This window comes from Adiantum capillus-veneris, chromosome 23, assembly GCF_014529385.1.
Source record: "Adiantum capillus-veneris isolate H3 chromosome 23, ASM1452938v2, whole genome shotgun sequence".
NCBI classification, from domain to species: Eukaryota; Viridiplantae; Streptophyta; class Polypodiopsida; order Polypodiales; family Pteridaceae; genus Adiantum; species Adiantum capillus-veneris.
Window position 1 is genome coordinate 67,886,747 of NC_140953.1, and position 17,187 is coordinate 67,903,933.

Genomic DNA, 17,187 nt, shown 5'->3' on the forward strand with positions numbered 1-17,187 from the left:
CCTTACAACAACATTATAATGTGGGGGATCCTACCGTGAGGACTAACTACCACACGACTTTGAATGAAGACCAAGGAGTAGAATGTACAACATGTAGGTGCTTACCTTCATTAAGAATATAACCTTCTAGTTTGTCCCATTGGACAACCAAGCGTAAATTGCCAATTGAGGGGTTATGGACTCGAAAAGTGGGGGTTTCTATGGTGCCGCTGTTTTTGGTTGATTGGGCTCGAGATTCATGCTTCAATGCTTTACTATCGATCCCACTGCCCGAGGGCCATACAACTTTGTGTCCAAGGGGAACCGCCTCGTGCATATAGACAACCTATTTTGGTCTTGCGTTGTGTAAATCATTAAACCATAGCCAAGAATGAACGGAGCGGTAGAGAACAGGTCCCTTCTTGTGGGAGTACCTGTCTTACAGTTTGTGAGGAGGGGCTCGAGAGCTGGCGGGAGATGGCAGAAGCAACAGCAGCGAAGGAGTCGAGGCATTCCTAGATGCCAGTGGAGGGAGGGGTGGAACCCGGTGCCAGAGAAGGACACGCGCATTCATTGGAGCTCCCCCGACGAAGGCTGGCTCGGAACTGAGGAGCCATCTTCTTCCCCAGGCAGCTCAAGCACATCCCTCCTCGAAGAGCTACTTAGTACCTTCGATTCGCCTTTGGACTCCCATTATGCGTATCTCTCTCTCTCTCTCTCTCTCTCTCACACACACACACACACACACACACACACACACATTAAAATTTAAAACTGACGCACTAGAGAGAGTGAGAGCTTCTTGAGTGCACGAGTTTATCTGTTCATCGGTTCACTTTTTTGATGGTAGTTGAGGTCACGATAGTTTATACTGCTCTAATCAGTTGTTTACATTGCGAGGATGCGATTTTTTTTTGTAGGTGTCTTTTAGCCAGATAACATTCCTGCCATTTTGTCACTCATTGTATTTTTATCCTTTTGTATGTGTACAGATGTGGACGTTTCCCCATGGTTATTCTTGTGTGTTGATTTGAGGGTTTTTCCCTTTAATCCAGTATTTTGAGCATGGTCGATTTTGTGTAATTGCCATGGTCGTTTTTTATGTAATGCAAAGGACAGTAGCAGAGAGAAAAATGAAATGAAACGTTTTATTAACTTCTTCCAAAGGCCATATTGACCTATGAGACCAGAGAGCTATATCATGGTGAATCTGATACAAGGTCTGGATAAAAAGAGAGAAAAAAACTAACTAAACAGAAACACTACTAGAGCTGTAAAAGGTGGGTATTGGGAGCCTGAGAGGTACATATACATAAAGTGGATGTGTATTTCAGAGAACAGATACAAAATGGTGGATATGTGTATCAAAACCGGAGATGGTTCGCATCTGTCGCTGGATGATCGTGTCGATGTCCTCTATGGTGAGAGTTTGCACAAAGAGTCTCCCATGTCTCTCCACCTCCGTCGATGGGAGCATCCCCTCATTTGTCAAAGTTGATGATGTGGAAGCGCCCACCAACCAGAGAGAGAGAGAGTCTTTTGAACTAACCGACCGTGGCAATGAATAATTGATGGTTTACAATGGGGGCTAGGTGTGTTTATATACTCACCTTAGCAAATTGCCCTACCCAAGACTTGACAAATAAGTAAAATAGATACCTAAAGCCAAAATTAATATTGGGATCATGTTGGGCTATTTACTGGAGATGCTACAAACTTTAAAACCCTCTCTGCAACTCATAGTGGAGATAAATGGTGAGTCCAAGTCGATGAAGAAGCTATCATGGACACCCTAGCAACAACTCTCATGCTAGATACACCTCGGATTTGCTAGTATGAATTTGTCACCGGAGAAGAATGCCATCTTGAGCACCAGTTGCCTTTAAGAAAGTTGAAATGTAGACCTCAATATGTCCAAGAAATTCCATTCGTGAACTGTGAACACATCACGTCCAAACACTCCTTTGAAACACATCTAGTTCATAATTCGATCAACAACAATGAATTGGTGCACTCACCATAGTGTTTTAGATACGTCTGATTGGTTCCTTGCCAGATGCATGTGCCTTGAACTTTGACCCACGGGCTATGGGTTCAAACACTGATAACTTGAACTCCAACACATGGGTCCAAATCATTTGTAGGGAGCATTGTTTGCCCCTTTGCCACTCACAAGCCTCTCCTTGGTTGAAGCTAGTGGCGGCAACGATATTCACTTGACTAGAAGGCAGGAATCCATGCAAGTGTAGTCTCTGCCAACACGAAGAGATTTCTTACCGTCCTTCCTTGAGTCATTATCACTGCTTTCCTCATTATGCTTGCCTTTACCTTTGTCCTTTGTAGAGCTTTTGTCTTTGCCTTTGGATCTGCAATCTCTAGACAAATGACCACGCTTTCTACAATTGTAACGAAGGCTATTGGTCTTCTTTTTGGAATCCCACCTTTGTCAAAAATTTGAATTTTGCCTTGAGTTATTAACATGGCTTCCTCCTCAATGTGAAAAGAGCTGAGATCATCAAATTCCAGCTTTTCCTTCGTGATTTGTAGCTGAGTGTCCTTGACACTTCCTTACGCCTTAGGCAATTTTTGAGTACCCAAGCAACTAATTGAGTAGTGGATAGAGCACTTTTCATAGCCGATACTTGATCATGAATAACCTTAGCCTTCATAGAAAAGACTGCATGGAACTTCTGGTCGGAAACTTGACGGCAAATAACTATCCAAGAAGGGTGACCACTCGCATAGTAGAATCTTGATCAAACATTCCGACGAGTTTGGACCACATATCATTGGCAGTTTCAAAGTCTGTATGGCTGGGGAAATTTCCTTTGTAAGAGATTTCGCAATGGTCGACATTGCCTTCACATTGCTCGCATCCCAATCAACTCACGATTTTTGATGCTCATCATTCTGGAGGTGAGTGTACTTGTTGCTGGGATCCCTCGTAGGACGGGGCTCCAAGCCATCAACTATATCCCATAAGCCTTTCCACGTGAACCAAAGTTGCATCATCAAATTTCAATGGGCGTAATTATCGCCGTTTAGTTTGTGGCTGGCGCTTGAGCAGAGGGGGGGCCATGTTGAAGTTGCAAGATCTGGAAATGAAAGGTTGATTCCTTCTTGCACTCCAAAAAAAAACTTGTGCTCCTAGGTCCGCACCTCCCATTGTCTCAAATTGACGATAGTCGACTTTTCTTCCCTTGAAGTCCTGTGGCAACCTCCATTGCAAGGCCACGAGCAACGTTTTAAAACGCTGGTAGCAAGCACCTTGAGGGTAACAAGGAGAAAATGTGTGTGTGTGGGGGGGGGGGGGGTTTGGTGGTGGTAGACAACGTATCAAAACGCTGTGTGAAGGCGTCGAAAATAGTGGAGTGGCTTGGTATTTTGAAATGCAGGTACGAGAAGGGTGTAGCGTTTTGTTGTCGAGGCTGCTCGTCGGGCGCTGGTAGAGCCAGCGTTATAAAACACTAGTGATAAGGGCTGTTGCGCTCAGGATCACCGAGGTAGGGGGGCAGCCATGAAGAAGACGAGTAAAGCGCAAGCAAGAACCAATGTTCTAAAACACTACGAGAGGGGGGGGGGGGGGGGGGGGTGAGGTGGGGACGCCAAGGTTGGAAAGGGGAGGGAGAAAATGCTAGTTACAGGGCTCTTCTCAATGGTTGCTTAACTCCACCAAGGCTCAGATACCATCCCAAAGTTGACGATGCGGAAGCGCTCGAAGAGAGAGAGAGACTCTTGAACCAACCAACCTTGGCAATGAATAATTGATGATTTACAATGCGGGCTACTCACCTTAGCAAATTGCCCAACCCAAGATTTGACAAATAAGTACCTAAAGCCGTAATAAATATTTGTAAGGTGCAGCGGAATGAATTTTGAACTTTGCTCAAGATGAGTGCTTCGAGCTGTGCTCAAGGGTTCCTTTTACTTACGGAAGGGAGAGCCTTCTGTTCCTTTAGTGAGAGAGTGCAATGGACACAAACAAAGTGGATGAATACTGTGAATAAAGGTACTGAGACTGAGAGAGAGAGAGAGAGAAGAATGTGACACCAGAATGTTGTCAAACCCTCCTCTGAAGGCCCAACTCTCTATGGCGAGAGCGGTCTACTTATGATTGCACAAATCCAATGCTTGGACTTGTTGACGATGTCGACGACAATGAGGACGACGACGAGACGGACTGAAATCTGCAAACCTTTATCTGCTGAATTTTGATTCTATGTCGATGGCGACGATGCGACGACGATGCGCTGAAAACGCAGATGCTGAAATCTGCGTTTTCCACGCTGAAACTACAAACGGCACTGGATTTGACCGTACCGGAGGATCTGCTGTGGGAAGGTGAGATCTGCGAGGTTCGGGGGTTCTATTGTGGGTACTGACTGCTGAAGACTGAAAACGTTGATGCTTGTGGGGATTCCGTTTCGAAGATTTGCAAAAACGCTGAAGTGCCTTGCAGATGCAAAAACGCTAGGGCTGAAATTCTGGCTGTGGAGAAACTGCTAACGCTGGGAGTCTTTTGCTTCTTGCGCTCGCCAGGAATTTGCAAGATCAAAAACGATGGCTGATCTGGTCCAAAAATGCTAGGTGTTGCAGTTTCTTGCAAAATGCTAGGCCTTTGTGGGGTTCTGTTGAGAAGTTGTCTGTTGAGCAAGGTGCTCCTGTTGCCTCTTCTGCCAGAAAGTGCTAACTTTGGTTTGCTTATATATTTCATTAGCAAAACTGCCCTACCTAGTTCCTAACAAAGTCACTTAATAAATAAGTGAAAAATGTCAAAAATAGGGAAATAAGTTTAATGCACTGTAAAATTTCCTTGATGGATTCTGATGGGAATGCTGATGATCATGCTGTGTGCATCCAATTAATTGTCTAGACATACACGGTCTGCGAACAGACTCACAAAAGTGCTAGATCACTTCCTATTCTAGACTGACTTGACTGAACTGAACCCTGGGCATGCTGTAGCTTGTCCACGTGCACATAGGGTTAGATGTGTCACGTGACATCCCCTCCTTTTCAAAGTGAGGTACTGGTACCGAACTGTATGGCGTCGAGGGAGATCGCCAATAGCGTCTGGAATCTTGGGAAGGACTCTTCACCGGCCCACTTTGCTGCGTGGGTCATGCGATACTTGAACTTCATAAAGGTCTACAACGCTTTCTTCTTTGGGCCGTGCCGAAAGCGACACAAAGTCTTTTGTAGCTCCTTCAATGCCTTAACTTCGTCTATGGACGTAGGTCCATCTTCTTTAAGAATCTCCATGGCATTAAGCATGGGTACCCCCTCTGTGGTTTGCCAAAATCAATTGTTTCAGATAGGGATGTTAAGTTCACGTCCAATTTTCGGCGCGCACTCTTTGAAAATTTTGGCACTAAGTTGAATTTTTCATCGGCTTTTCATCCACAGTCAGATGGTCAAACAGAAATTTACAATCAATTGGCTTTTGATGTTTTAAAGTCATATGTGCATGATCAGCAGTCTCAGTGGGAGCTCTATCTTCCATTGGTACAGGCTATTTTGAATGACTCTTTTTCTTCTGCTATTGGTTGAACTCCGTATGAGACAGCTTTTGGCGGTCCGTTTCAGTCACTTTTGACTCGCTCGGTCAGTCAAATGCCTGATGCCAATGCTGAAAGTCAGTCATTGGATGAGATTTCTGAGAGTGTGAAGCTTCGGCTAAGCAAGGCTCAGGAATCTTATTCACGGCAGGCTAATAAGCATCGTCAGGATGTTTCGATCAAGGAAGGAGATTGGGTGTATTTAAGAATCATGAAGCAACGTCTTAAGCAAGTTGGAAAGAAGTGTCCAAAGTTGTTTTTTCGTATGTATGGTCCATTTCCAGTCATTAAAAAGATAAATGAGGTTTCAATGAAATTGCAGTTGCCTAACTCATGGTCAATGCACAACGTTTTCCATGTTTCTTGGTTGAAAGTGTTTCAGGGACCACCTCCAAAGGACATTTCGGAAGAAGAAGAACTAGAGATCATCGATGAAGCTGAAGTCATGGAGCCGAAGCAAGTGTTGTTGCATCGGTTTTGCCATGGTTAGAAGAAGCAAGTGAGACAATACTTTTTGAAGTTCAAGGATCGAGGAACCCACGAAGCGGTGTGGGTCGATGAAGAGTTTTTCAAGGATTATCCAGAGTTGTTGGCAGACTACAAGGAAGCCATGTAGCTCAGTACCAGTACCTTACTTTAAAAAGGAGGGGATGTCACGCGACACATTCAACCCTGTGTGTCCGTGGACAAGCTACACCATAACAGGGTTTCTGTCAGTCGAGTCAGTCTAGATTAGAAGTGATCTGGCACTTTTTGTGAGTCTATTCGTAGACCGTGCATGCCCAGTCACTTAGTATAGATGCATATCCTCTGATTGCACACAGCATGATCATAAGCATTCCCATCAGAATCCATTAGAATCAGTTAGGGGATTTTTCTAGTGCATTTAGCCTATTTTACCTATTTTTGGCATTTTTCACTTATTAATTTAAGTGACTTTCCAACAAAAGTAGGTAGGGCAATTTGGGTAAGAAAATATATAAGCAAACCAAAGTTAGCACTAAATGGCAGATGAGCAAGGAGAACAACAGGCCATTGGCGACAGGTTTCCCCTTCTCTCAGCAAGACTCTCCAAGGACCCTTGGCGATTCCACTCACACAGTTCCCTAGCGTTTTTTCTTCATCGACAGCCTCTCCCTTACCCTTGGCGTTTTTCCAGCAGATGCCGAACTGGAGCCCCCTTGTACCTAGCGTTTGCATGATCGCCAGTAGGCTGCCAATCTCAGCGTTTTCAGCCTTGAACCGTAGCAGTTAAGCAGCAATTTCAGCATCCAAAACACAGCTAATCTCAACGTTTTTCTCAGCCCAAATTTGCGTTTTTCAGCAACACAAGGTCAGTCCCCAATTTCAGCAATTCAGTTGCGGCAGATCTCAGGAGTGAGCGATTTTGGACAGCAGTTAGAAGCCTTCAGTTTTAGCCCAGTTGTTGGCCTCGCCATTGCTGTGTCGTCATTGTCGACATAGTCTAGATTTGCATCTGCCGCATGCATCGACATTGTACCACTTTGTGCAATCAATAGTAGACCACTCTTGCCGACGAGAGTGGGGCCTTCGGAGGAGGGTTTTACGTCTTTGGTGTCGTATCTCTCTTCTCTCTATCTCTCAGTCTCATACACTTGCACACACAGTGTCCACTCACTTGGTTCCTGATCATAGCACTCTCCATTAAGAAGGGAAGGCTCTCCCTTCCATAAGAACTAAAAGGAACCTTGAGCAAATTATGAAACACTCATCTTGAGAAAGAATAACATTCATTCCACTGCACCTTATACTTTATGCGATCCCTTTTCCTAGGCATGACATATTGTACGTTGAGCACGTTTCACTCATGAATGAGCACAGTTGTATGCGGATTGATCATAAAAAGCTGAAAAGTATGCATTCAAGGAAGTCACATTCCATGTCTCTTCCTTGGCACGACACAGTTGTAGAAAGAGCACATAAAAGTATGAGCACCAAGCGTGGGCATTTCCATTGTGTTTTGCCACAGTTGATTGATTTAGATTAGCATGACAAGATTCGATCTCATTGTTTGCGTGTGTGTGATGAACGGTTTAGCACTCCGTCTCTTTGTTCATCTACATTGCATGCATAGTCCTTGAGGAAGACAATATTTTTTCCACTCACTTTACATGGAATAGGTATGTTCATGGTTTTGTGTTGGAAATGGTTTCAGGAATGTTCAGCCATGGAGATTCTTGAAGACGAAAGAAGCATGACTCTAGACGAAGTGGAAGCATCGAAGGAGCCACAGACGACTTTGTGTCGCTTTTGGCGCGGCCCAAAGAAGCAAGCGTTGCAGACCTTTATGAAGTTAAAGTACCGCACGACCCACACATCAGAGTGGGCCGGCGAAGAGTCCTTCCAGGATTCCGGATGCTATTGGCGATCTCCCTCGACGCCATACAGTTTGGTACCAGTACCTCACTTTGAAAAGGAGGGGATGTCACATGACACATCCAACCCTATGTGTCCGTGGACAAGCTACAGCATAACAAGGATTCAGTTCAGTCCAGTCAGTTTAGATTAGCAAGTGATCTGGCACTTTTGTGAGTCTGTTCGCAGACCGTGTATGACCAATCACTTAGTGTAGATGCATATCCTCTGGTTGCACACAGCATGATCATAAGCATTCCCATCAGAATCCATCAGAATCCTTCAGGGGAATTTTCTAGTGCATTTAGCATATTTTCCCTATTTTTGACATTTTTCACTTATTATTTTTAAGTGACTTTTGTTGGAAAGTAGGTAGGGCAAATTGAGTAAGTTTGTATATAAGCAAACCTAGGCTAGCACTAATTGGCAGAAGAGGGAGCAAGAGCACCTTGCTCAACAGGCAACTTCTCAGCAAGACCCCCCCCCCCGGGCAGGAGACTTAGCGTTTTCAGCCAAGGAAAGCCAACGTTTTTCTCCATTGCAGATCAGCCCCAGCGTTTTGCATCGCAGACCAACCTGGCGACAGCAAGATACAGCAGAAGCCTAGCGTTTTTGCAAAAGCACAAGATTCAGCCCTAGCGCTTTCTATTTGCAGACCAACTTCAGCGTTTTGCAGATTACCGCGACGGAACCTCAAGCAACACCAGCGTTTTCAGTTTTCAGCCTTTAGACATCGCAAAAGAACCCCCGAACCTCGCAGATCTCACCTTCTCGCAGCAGTTCCTCGCCGCACGGTCAGTTTCCGCAAGGTTTACAGTTTCAGCCCGGTAAACGCAGATTTCAGCATCTGTGTTTTCAGCGCGTCGTCGTCTCGTCGCCATCGACATCGTCATCGACATAGAGTCAGAATTCAGCAGATAAAGATTTGCAGATTTCAGCCCTTAGAGTTTTCAGATTTCAGCCCGTCTCGTCGTCGTCCTCATTGTCGTCGACATCGTCGGCAAGTCCAAGCATTGTAGAGATTTGTGTAATCATAAGTAGACCGCTCTCGCCATAGAGAGTGGGGCCTTCGGAGGAGGGTTTTACGTCTTTGGTGTCGTATTCTCTTCTCTATCTCTCAGTCTCATGCACTTCCATTCACTGTGTCCATTCACTTTGTTTGTGTCCATTGCAGTCTCTCACTAAAGGAACGGAAGGCTCTCCCTTCCGTAAGTAAAAGGAACCTTGAGCACAGTTCGGAGCACTCATCTTGAGCAAAGTTCAACATTCATTCCGTTGCACCTAACAGGGTCACATAAGGACGCTGACTAAAATATAGGAAATGATCACGAATGAAACACTCGAACAATGCGTGCTGACTAATCATTCGAACACATAGTACTTCCTGTGGGGGTTCCTTGGACCTAAGCTCGAGAGCCAAGATCGGTTCTTCGTGTTTGATCGAATGTGCAATGAGGTTAGCTTCACTAGAAAAAGCATCAACTAACCCATCATTCTTGTGAACAATCACATCATCTTCATGCAATTCATCATGCTTGTGAGAAATCACATCTTGATCATCATGCAAATCATCATGTTTGTCATTATAATGCAATTTGTCATGCTTATCATAATCATGCAATTCATCATGCTTATCATCATGCAAATCGTGTGTGTCATGCTTTGGAGAAGAAGAGGCTGAGAGAGTCTCCGTTTCCCGAATCTCTTGCATGTGTGCCTGTACTTGAGAAAAAAGTCGCAACATCTCTTTCATGTGTTGGTCGTTTATTTCTTTTCTTGCTTTGTTCTCCCGATCAAATTCTGCTTTTCTTTCTTCGGCTTCTAAGCGTGCTTGCTTGTGCTCATGCTCTATGGCTGCCATTCTTTATTTGTGTCCTGTCTTTCTTTCTACTTTTCGTGCTTCGCGTTCTAACTTCATGTCCATCACCATCTTGTCGAAAAGCTCCATAGGATGTGGTGCAATCTTTGGTGTAGATGGGGAAGGGTCGGAAATATTGCCTGGTCAGGAAAACTCTTCTTCGCCACTCCCATGCTCACCGCCTCCCAGCGAAGTATCCATTCCGCTTTGAGTGATGACCATCCACTGAAGTCTTGGATTCTTGTGGTCTTGGGTTCTTAAGTTCACGAGGAACTTGGGTTCTTGGGGGTCTTGGTTCTTGGGGTTCTTGGATTCTTGAGGTTCTTTTTTCGCTTGCAATCTGTGTTAGAGAAGGATATTCTCTTCACCCGAGTTCTGCTCTTTTCCGCGGGTGCACCCCTTGGCGGCCTTGTGCTCACACCAAGGTTGCTTTTTCCCACCTCACGTCGATTGGCCGGTCGCTAAGTGCACGGTCCGCTCTCAATGAGTGAAAAGAGAAACAAGGGGAGGCTGGACAAGCCCTTCTTTCTTGGGTTTCGTGTCACTCTTCAAAAACACGATTAGGAATTGACACTCAAGAGAACTTGGGTTACGTGCGACCTCAACAAACAAAAAAAATTCAGTGGTTCTTGTGGTTCTTTCCTTGAGTGATACAGAACACTGCCAAAGCTGTGATACCAATGTAAGGTGCAACGGAAGTGAATGTTGAACTTTGCTTAAGATGAGTGCTCCGAACTGTGCTCAAGGGTTCTTTTTACTTACGGAAGGGAGAGCCTTCCGTTCCTTTAGTGAGAGAGTGCAATGGACACAAACAAAGTGGATGAACACTGTGAATGAAGGTACTGAGACTGAGAGATAGAGAGAGAAGAATACGACACCAGAATGTTGTCAAACCCTCCTCTGAAGGCCCCATTCTCTATGGCGAGAGCGATCTACTTATGATTGCACAAATCTCTAGAATGCTTGGACTTGCCGACGATGTCGACGACGATGAGGAGGACGACGAGATGGGCTGAAATCTTTATCTGCTGAAGTTTGACTCTATGTCGATGGCAACGACGACGCGTTGAAAACGCAGATGCTGAAATCTGCGTTTTCTGGGCTGAAACTGCAAATTGCGTTGGATCTGACTGTGCGGCGAGGATCTGCTGCGGGAAGGTGAGATCAGCGAGGTTCGGTGGTTCTATTGTGGGTATTGACTGCTGAAAACTGAAAACCCTGATGCTTGTGGGGATTCTGTTGCGAAGATCTGCAAAAACGTTGAAGTGCCTTGCAGATGCAAAAACGTTAGGGCTGAAATTGTCTGGCTGTGGAGAATCTGCTAACTCTAGGACTCTTCTGCTTCTTGTCGTCGCCAGGAATTTGCAAGACCAAAAACACTGGCTGATCTGGTCCAAAAACGCTAGGTGTTGCAGTCTCTTGCAAAACGCTAGGTCTCTGTGGGGTTTTGCTGAGAAGTTGCCTGTTGAGCAAGGTGCTCCTGCTTCTTCTTCTGCCAGAAAGTGCTAACTTCCGTTTGCTTATATGTTTCATTAGCAAAATTGCCCTACCTACTTCCCAACAAAAGTCACTTAATAAATAAGTGAAAAATGTCAAAAATAGGGAAAGTAGGTTTAATGCACTGTAAAATTCCCTTGATGGATTCTAATGGGAATGCTGATGATCATGCTGTGTGCAACCGGAGGATATGCATCTAATCTAAGTGTCTGGACATGCACGGTTTGCGAACACTCACAAAAGTGCTAGATCACTTCCTATTCTAGATTGATTGGACTGAATTGAACCCTGGTCATGGTGTAGCTTGTCCACGTGCACATAGGGTTAGATGTGTCACGTGATAATATTGGGATCACATTGGGCTATTCGCTTTATATGCTAAAACTTTAACATCATCCTGGGCCTCCTGGATCTCCCTAGCTCTGCTTCTCAATCACTCAGTATACCTTTGCTAGTGATGTGCCTTGTATCTCTCCTCTCTGGCCCTCTCTGGCTGGTCTCATCTTTGCTCAATCTTTGGATGGAAGGACATTGTGGTTTGTCTGTGGGTGTGCCAGTGTGTCTCTGGGTGTGAGCCTCTCTCTCTCTCTCTCTCTCTCTCTCTCTCTCTCTCTCTCTCTCAATAACCCTGCTCGATATCACTGAATCTCCAATAGATAGAGGCCAAGACATCTTTGATCCTCGTATCTCATAACTCAGATAGAGGCCCAAAACCCTCTCTAAAGAGGCAGAAAACCCTCTCTAAAGAGGCAGTGCAAGCGGCCACGTAGCTCATAGTATGGTGTACAGTGGCATATACAATGAAGCTCTCTCCGGCTCTCTTTGACATAGCTGACACAACGTGGCCTTAGCTGAAATGCCTTGATATTGGCAAGTCTCAATTTCCAACTGATGTGATGATATCCGAATTTGTCCAATAGCACATTGTAATCCGTAGGACAAGTAAGTGTCCATGTAGGTAGGCCTAGATAAGACAAAGATCAAATGCAACACACGTGAGGGAATTGCAAACAACTGAATAAACTTGAATAGAGGGACAGAGGGAAGAGGAGAGTCGACACGGCACGACAGAGTTCTAAGCCAAGATGCATTGGCCCCAAAGATTGGCACCCCTTCCGGTATTTCTTAATTCTTACTTTGCAAGAGTACAATGTTCGAGGGTCCTCTCTCTCGTATGCTAATCTGTTGAGATTGAGGCCTTGGGCACACTTATAAAGGCCCTTGGCCAAAAGCATACAGGGAAAAGCCCTGCTATGAAAAGCTCTAGCGTTCAAAAGCTCCAGACCCCAAAGCTAGCACCCTGTTGGATGTCTCCGTAAATGCGGGCCGTTGGGCCGTACGTATTGTCACGCCAATAGTCTGCGCGATTCGTGGAACGTTCGTATAGCAGTGCCAAGTCATCACTTTTTACGCAAGAAGTGGTCCTTTCTTTATTTTACAGGGTTTAGGCCCCTCGACCTGGTTTTGCAAGTTGGGAGAGGTTAGGTTTTTAATCCTAACCCTTTCTAGGCCTCTCGGCCATAATCTGCAAGTTTAGGCCTTACGTATTGTCACGCCAGCAGTCAGAGCGATTCGTGGAACGTTCGTATAGCAGTGCCAGGTCATCACTTTTTACGCTAGAAGGGGTCCTTGCTTTATTTTACAGGGTTTAGGCCCCTTGACCTGGTTTTCAAGTTGGGAGAGGTTAGGTTTTTAATCCTAACCCTTGCTGGGCCTCTCGGCCATAATCTGCAAGTTGGTAAAACTTCTTCTGCTTCTTGCTAATAGGGTTTAAGCCCTTGGGCTGGGTTCTGCCACGTTAGGCCATGCCATGTTGTCAATTTGTGACACGTGGCATGCTTGTACCAGATCAGAAGAGAGGAGGAAGACCGAGCTAGAGCTGGACTCAAATGGAGGACCTAGTATGAGCTGACACCAGTATGAAATGCGGCTAACGTGGCCCATACGGATGCGCCAACGTGGCATCATGGACACATGCTAGCTTTTTGGGCGCGAGTGATGAAAGCATTGATATTTTTGGTGCTTTTGTGCATCAGCTGTTGATACCTATTGACTTTGGTGCTTTAAGTCATTTTTGGGGGTTGCTCTCGGACCCCTGCCGACAAAAGAGAGACCAGGGGTGCCATTAAAGCATAGACCAAGTCTTGTGTGGATGACTCAAAGGGAGAGTATGGCTCTCTGAGTTGTAACTTCGACTTCGGTCTTATGGAATAAAGAAATACTGTGAGGCTCGTCTGGTTGAGGGGCCAATGCTTCTCGGAATAGAACTCAGCCACTTCGTCATGCACGCCTCTTGTCTTCTACCTTGAAAGCACATATTAAGTGTGCTAGAGGTAGGTCGAGCAAAACCTCCAAAAATACCCAACACCCACCAAAAATTCATAAATGAGAAAAAAGAGAAAACGGGCAAAATGCGTGGAGCAAACCATGTGTGTGTCTAGAATCCCTACCAGGAGGGTGAAAGGGGGACCAACGGCGTGTGCACGAGTGAAAGACTGTAAGCAGGAGTGAAGAATCTGGAAGGTGAACATAAAGCTGTAACTCCCCTCCCTCAATGGCAGATGTTGAGAAGTTGTTGAGGAAAATGTGGGAGTCCTGACAAATCTGGAGAACAAAAATGAGCCGTCCAATGTCAAGTGACGACGATCATAGTAGAGGTTGCACGCATAAAGGCCCACATGGAAGTTGTAGAAAGTGGCTAAAAAATGTAACAAGTTGCGTTGGAGAATGAAATGGAAGTGCTAAAGGTGAGCGTATCATACCTCATTGGCTAAGGCAAAGCAGGTGGAGAGGTACCCTCCAAAGAACAAAGGCTGCTGCAGTCGAGAAGAAATCGGCAACACTCAAAGTCCAAAGGAACTGACAATAGGAAGATGGTAAAGGGTAAATGAAGAGGCTGAAGGGAATCCCCGCAACCGATTTTTTGGCTGAGGGCATTGGGAGCAGTAGGGGTAGAAGCTGTCTCGGTCTTAGGTGAATCATCGGCATACGCATCTTTGCGATGATCACACCGTGTGGGATAACATCTAGCTGCTGTATGTCCATTTCTTCCACAATAAGTACAGGTAACATTAGGTCGATTTCGCTAAGTAGCGGTACTTGCTGACCTTGTGGAATAGCTTCATCACCATAGGAGCTGCTAAAGTTGTATCTCCCGCGGCAGTGCCAGACGTCAAAAATCCGTTGCAAGGCAGGTAGAAAATCCTCACACGTGATAGGATGAGCAGAGGAAACAAGTGACTGGTAGAGAGAATCGTAATGAGAGGAAGCTTGGTCAACAAATCTAGTAGTCATATCCAGAGAAGTGATTACTTGCCACACATGGCAAGCTCATCTCGAAGCTGCTACATGTGAGCAATCAGTGCCTGAAGGGAAGGGAACTGTGAGAAATGAAGGTTCAACAGAGTCTTCTCCAAAGCAAAAGACTTCTGGGGGTCTGCCTCGTACAAGTTGCAAGGTACTCCCAACCTCATGTGCTGACCGAAAAGATGTAAGAAGTGATATGATAGAATCTGCACAATTGATGCAAAGGTAGAAAGATCTCTTTCAAGAGTACAGTGTGCTCTCTACCTGACAAAATTTCCTTCTAATACTCAGTTACAAGTTTCTTGAAGCCTTCAAATTGAAATCAGTAAGGCCGTGTTCAGACTTCGCGAGAGATGTCTGCAAGCCGCATAACTTGCACACTGCTGCAATTCACACACCATGGTGCATTCTCACTTCATTGGAACCTGACAAATTCATGCTAAAACCAATCAGAGTACAGCTGCAGCTCGATCCATTCAATACCCGTTGTGTGCACAGATGCTGTCTGCATTTCTCGTTGAAAATCTTGTGGAACAGGAAAGCCGCCCAACTTTCTGGTGGGTCTGGAAAAGGAAGGCTGGTTTTTCCACCAATCTCTACTTGCTAACAAGGATGCACACCCTTCAACCGTTGTAGTTGTTGCGCATCGGCACAGTCTGAACCTAGCCCAAGTTTCTTAAGCCACTGACCCACTTGTCAGTTAGCTCCTCTGGCAACTGAGCCACTTGTAAGTAGATAACTTCTTAAATAGTCTCCATGCAACAACTGCCATATGTGGATACCTACCCATGCAAGCGGCCACGTAAGCGTCATGCAGCCTGCCACATCATCAGCTTGCTGCGTCACCAGCTATGTTGTCAGCCTGCCACATCATCAGCCTACCACATCATAAGTTTGCACAGTCAGCAAGCAGCTCACCACATCAGTAATCGGTGAAAGTACGCCTCAAATGGAGTCTGTCAAGAAAGTGAAGTTGTATAGGGACAGTTATGTGAAGGGCAATGGCAACAGCCTCGGTCTACAAAGACCAATGTAACTCGAGATGCTCGAGCATGGTCCTGTCCATCTCTACAATAGACTTATTACTTCGAACCACAATTTCATCAGTTGAAGGTGATCCAGTCTTTGCAAGTTTGGTCCTTGCTGTGTAGGTGGCTCACCTTAACAATTTGTTCTCAACAATATCTTTTCATTGAAGCCTTGAATATTTCTTGCGCTGCAGATTCCTGGGTGTTCGGCCGGATGTAGACTCCGAAGGGATCAAGACTGCCTATAGGAAGTTGTCAAAGCTTTATCATCCGGATACAACAAGCTTGCCGGCAGATGAAGCCGCCAAAAACTTTTTCAAGTTACAAAAAGCTTATGATGTTCTGAGCAGTACCGAAGAGAGAAAAATCTACGACTGGACCCTTGCACAACAAATATCTAGCCAACAAGGAGGTGGGTTTGTATGGCCATATGAAGCTGCGGAAACTCTGCAGGGGCCTGGCTTTGAGACCAAAGTTATAGCGAAGGCTACAGGTGATAGTGAGTACATCGATTTCAGTCCTCAAATGATGGCAGGGCTCTTCTTTGATGGATTTGCCTTTGTTTTCTCTTTGATGGTCATTTTCTATGTTGCCTTCTTTAAGCACCACTAAGAGCAAAAGGGTTTGCTTCAAGCTGTAAATTGTATAGAACACATTCATTGATAATTGACCAGTTCTCTTACTGATTAAGTACGTACCATCCTGACCTTGGCCACTCTCTTGTCATCTGTCTATTCTGTCTATTTTAACCTGTAATTGAGTCTCTCTCTAGATCTCTCATTAAAAAATAGAGGTCGGAAGCTTTTGGGACTTGAATCAATCTAGTAAGTATACAGTCCTGAACAGTGGTAAGATCCTGTAACGGATGCCTTAGTCTACTGCCACAAAATGGGATGTTCTGGAGTTTACTGTCGGTGGACTTGAATCAATCTAGTAAGTATGCAGTCCTGGACAGAGGTAAGATCCTGTTGACGGATGCCTTAGTCTACTGCCACAAAATGGAATGTCGTGGCGTTTACCGTCGGTTTGACAGTTAAGCCGTGTATATGAAACTTTTATCTAACTGATGTTGTCAAATGGCATTGATGTGGTTAACGCTCGAGCAAGGTAAACATTGCTCTCTATGGATCCATTGAACAAGGCATCTGGAGACAGACGTTGGCACTGCCTTTATCTCCGGTTAAGAGAGAGAGGGGGGGATAATTGAAGGGTAGTTAGTCTGTTGTACATGGGCTGAAACTCCCTCAGCATACACCCCTGCCAAAAACATCCTGGAGTATAATGTACATCTTGCCTTGTAGAACATTTGGGCACATCTTAAGGATGAAGAAGTCTTCTCATTCACAAAGGAGAAAGAGAGAGGTGAGCCGTTGACAAACTTTCTTCTGAGCCATATGGAACTGCTAAGTTGAGCAACGAGCTGTTTTGTCAACTATGGAAGATGGCTACAGGGATTTGTGAGCTCATGGCTTGTTGAAGCTCTATTGCAAAAATGTATTGATTTTGTGGAAGGTTGAAAATAGCTTTATCCACATCTTGTTGGTAGAAGAGAATGCTATGTGAATGGTGCTGGTGAGCTAAAGAA

At 45.2% G+C, this 17,187-nt stretch overlaps 1 protein-coding gene across 1 annotated transcript; it reads left to right on the plus strand.

The window, feature by feature from the left end:
- The first annotated feature begins 315 nt into the window (after nucleotides 1–315).
- On the plus strand, nucleotides 316–16,317 carry NDHT (Chaperone DnaJ-domain superfamily protein). The gene is made up of 2 exons (XM_086497608.1): nucleotides 316–678; nucleotides 15,797–16,317. Exons 1-2 carry the CDS (start codon nucleotides 371–373, stop codon nucleotides 16,212–16,214), a joined length of 726 nt encoding a protein of 241 aa, XP_086353734.1. The 5' UTR covers nucleotides 316–370; the 3' UTR covers nucleotides 16,215–16,317.
- Nucleotides 16,318–17,187: the final 870 nt, after the last annotated feature.

Coding starts and splice junctions, on each gene's coding strand:
- NDHT (XM_086497608.1), top strand. CDS start 371: ATGAACGGAGCGGTAGAGAACAGGTCCCTTCTTGTGGGAGTACCTGTC. Junction 679..15,796: donor CCTTTGGACTCCCATTATGC/GTATCTCTCTCT, acceptor CTTGCGCTGCAG/ATTCCTGGGTGTTCGGCCGG.